Consider the following 2,869-nt stretch of genomic DNA (forward strand, 5'->3'; position numbering starts at 1 on the left):
CCAACTGTCCGTAGCTTCCATTTCCCCAGGTATATAGCTGATGTTCGGTAGTAATTGCAGCTGAGTAGCTGGCGCCGGCAAAGACCTTGGTCCACTTGATTACTCTATCACAAGACACACTACCGGGTAGCGCTTTCCCACCTTTAACGTCTGATTTCCCTCGTCCTGTTTTTCTACCGTGCCCCAGTTGTCCAAAGATATTTAACCCCCACGAGACTACCTCACCTACGTTTGTTACCGCTAAGATATGCTCCGATCCGCTTGTTAAAGCGACAAAAGGTTCTCCGCCCGACCCTTTTTCCAGTAGCAAGTTGAAGGTATTGGAGCTTGGTACCGATTTCTTAATAGTGTATGAGGCTGGTCTAAGTGAGCTGCCTCCGATAAGGTAAATGCTCCCATCCGCGAGTAGAACCGCGGTGAATGTGTTGCCACAACTGGCCGATACAATGCGAGGTTTGCCTAGAAAGAACCCGACGTATTTCGGCCACGCAGATATACCATTAGCCACAGCATTAACCTCTTTTGAAAGGGTATTGAACACGTGACCAAGTTGCCCTTCAGTATTCCGACCCCACGTGTACAAATCTCCCTTCTCTGTCACTGCAGCAGAGTGGTGTTTACCACAAGATACTTGAGTGAACAGCAGTTCCGGCGCTGTTACGACGCGATGTGGTATCCCAGTAGCTGTAGTGTCGTCCGATTCAGGACCAGGAGTTCTAACACGGTACTTCTGCACATTAGACAAGCCACGCTGATGGCCAAGTTCACTGCATTGCGGCATTGTACCAGGTTCACCCCACGAGAAAAGCTGACCGTCTAACGAGAGCACGACATTGTGATTCTTCCCAACCGCGACGTGGTGGACTTTCACATCCTTCAATCCTTCCTCTACCAATTGACTTTCAAAGTTCCTCTCTTTGCTGGCTGCCCAGTCGAGTTCCCACGCGTCTACTAACGCCACAAACCGGTCATAGCCGCCGCAGATTGCTCTTACTTTGCGTCCTAGTAGACTGTCCACGACTGTAATCTTCCCGTCGGTTTGCTCGCCGCAGACGTACAAGATCCCCAAGTTGCCCTCCATTCCCAAGTAAAGCTTCTGCGACTCTATGTGGGTCCTTGGACATGTTTGAAGGAAGTTACGTGAGGTCTATAATAAGAATGACCCAGAATCGTTTATAAAAAAACAAATAGGATAAAGAAGGAATTAAATAAATGACAGCGCAATGAAGTAATGAAATAGTCACACACCGAGCGATTACCTTTACTGACGTCATCCAAATTGGCGTGACCCGTAGGTTTTATGAAATCTGTGTTTGATTGTGAATTGGTGTGCCTAATAATTATTTAAGAAATGCGTAGAATGTTCAGCTCTTTTAGCCGCCCTAGCTGTGAATTATCATCGAATTTTACAATAGTAACTGGTGGAATAATACATTAAGTAATCAGGCACTGGAATAAAAACTGTTTCAAGTAGTTGTTTGCTCGAACTGTGGTTCAGTTGTCAGTTCCTTTGTGCTTAGCTTTGTCCTGTACAAGTCATTCCGATTTTTGCAGTACCATGCACATTAACTTTTTTCTTGCCCTGCTCGTGGCCTGTTCTACCGTGAGCGGCATGGTAGTCGCTGACACCGACGGAGATCCTCGAGTTCCCAGAATTGCCAAGGCTTCTAACGCCAAGGGTATTCGATCAAAGCACAAAATCCAACGTCTCCGGAGGCCGCAGAAACTTAAGAATGAAGAGAGGTTTGACGCTGCTGCGTACATGCTGGATAGCGACGACGAATCGACAACTTCGAAGAAGCGCAAGGACGAAAAAATCTCCCATAAGGCGAGCGAAAAACCTCTTTCTCCTAAGGCGAAGATGTGGGTGAGCGCAATTTCAATTTTGCTTAGCTTGGGTATCACAGCTGGTGTTGGTGTTGGCCTTTATAAGCTACTTCAATGAATCGCCAAAAATCTGATTAACACATTGTTAATAACAATGAATCGCACTGGGCAACCACGAGCACGCTTTTTTTAGTTACCTTTATCACCCAACCGAGCATTCGAATAAACAAAAATTATTTATACTGTACTCTAAAGCTACTGAAGAGCATATTAAAGGTTCTTCTTGACAACACTGTCTCGGGATAAAATCTAAGCCCATATACAGCGACTTTGCTGAGTCGAGGGATCAAAGGCCGTGAGCCACGTGAGTGCGTCGAGGGAAACTAGGGAGAACGGGGTTACGGACTATGAGGGCTCAAAATGGGTGCGAGTCCAAAATATAAAATAGTCTCATTCGGCTTTTGAAACATCTTACTTATTAATAAGTAGTCCCTAGCATCCCGCGACTCGCACGAGCTTCGGTAATCGTATTACTCTACAGCTTCTTGCGCCTGTGTGTTATCTTTGTGACATCAGCCACGACATAAAGCGAAGTAAACACTCCCATACCACTTTATTGGGCTAGCTCTTGACATGGAAATATATTTGCTCGTTTTCTGATTGCAGTGTATTATTTTTTTATAACCGTCTTGTCATTAACTTCTGAACCCTTTCTTTATCAGCCAATCACAGTCGAGTAGTCAGTCCGCTCAACCGTCTCCACTGTATCAATGCTGCTCCCGACGTTGCTTCTGCTCTCGTGGGGCGCTTGTGTGTGGGCACGACCCGCTGCGTGCAACGTCGACGGTGTCCAGATTGAACATGGCAGTGCCAGATACTTAACGGGACGAGCTCATCGCCCCGGTAGCATCTACGCGCGGTGTCTGTACGGAGCCGCGACGTGTTTCGAAGACCGCGGACTGGTAGACGCGCCTCAGTGGATCAATAGTCGGGAAGTGGACTGCTTTGAGGCCACTGAACGCCGTCGCCTGGGTGTAGCGAA

General features: G+C 47.1%; 1 protein-coding gene across 1 annotated transcript in view; it reads right to left on the reverse strand.

Moving 5' to 3' along the window:
* The window catches only part of PITG_08649 (uncharacterized protein), a gene marked incomplete at both ends in the record, with an annotated part of 3,114 nt that extends 2,033 nt beyond the window's left edge, over nt 1–1,081 (reverse strand). Inside the window, 2 exons of the mRNA XM_002903960.1 lie at nt 6–684; nt 787–1,081. Coding sequence (XP_002904006.1) covers nt 6–684; nt 787–1,081 — 974 coding nt within the window. The remainder of the gene's footprint in view (nt 1–5; nt 685–786) is intronic.
* Nucleotides 1,082–2,869: the final 1,788 nt, after the last annotated feature.

This window comes from Phytophthora infestans, genomic scaffold (genome assembly GCF_000142945.1).
Source record: "Phytophthora infestans T30-4 supercont1.13 genomic scaffold, whole genome shotgun sequence".
In the NCBI taxonomy this organism is placed as follows: Eukaryota; Oomycota; class Peronosporomycetes; order Peronosporales; family Peronosporaceae; genus Phytophthora; species Phytophthora infestans.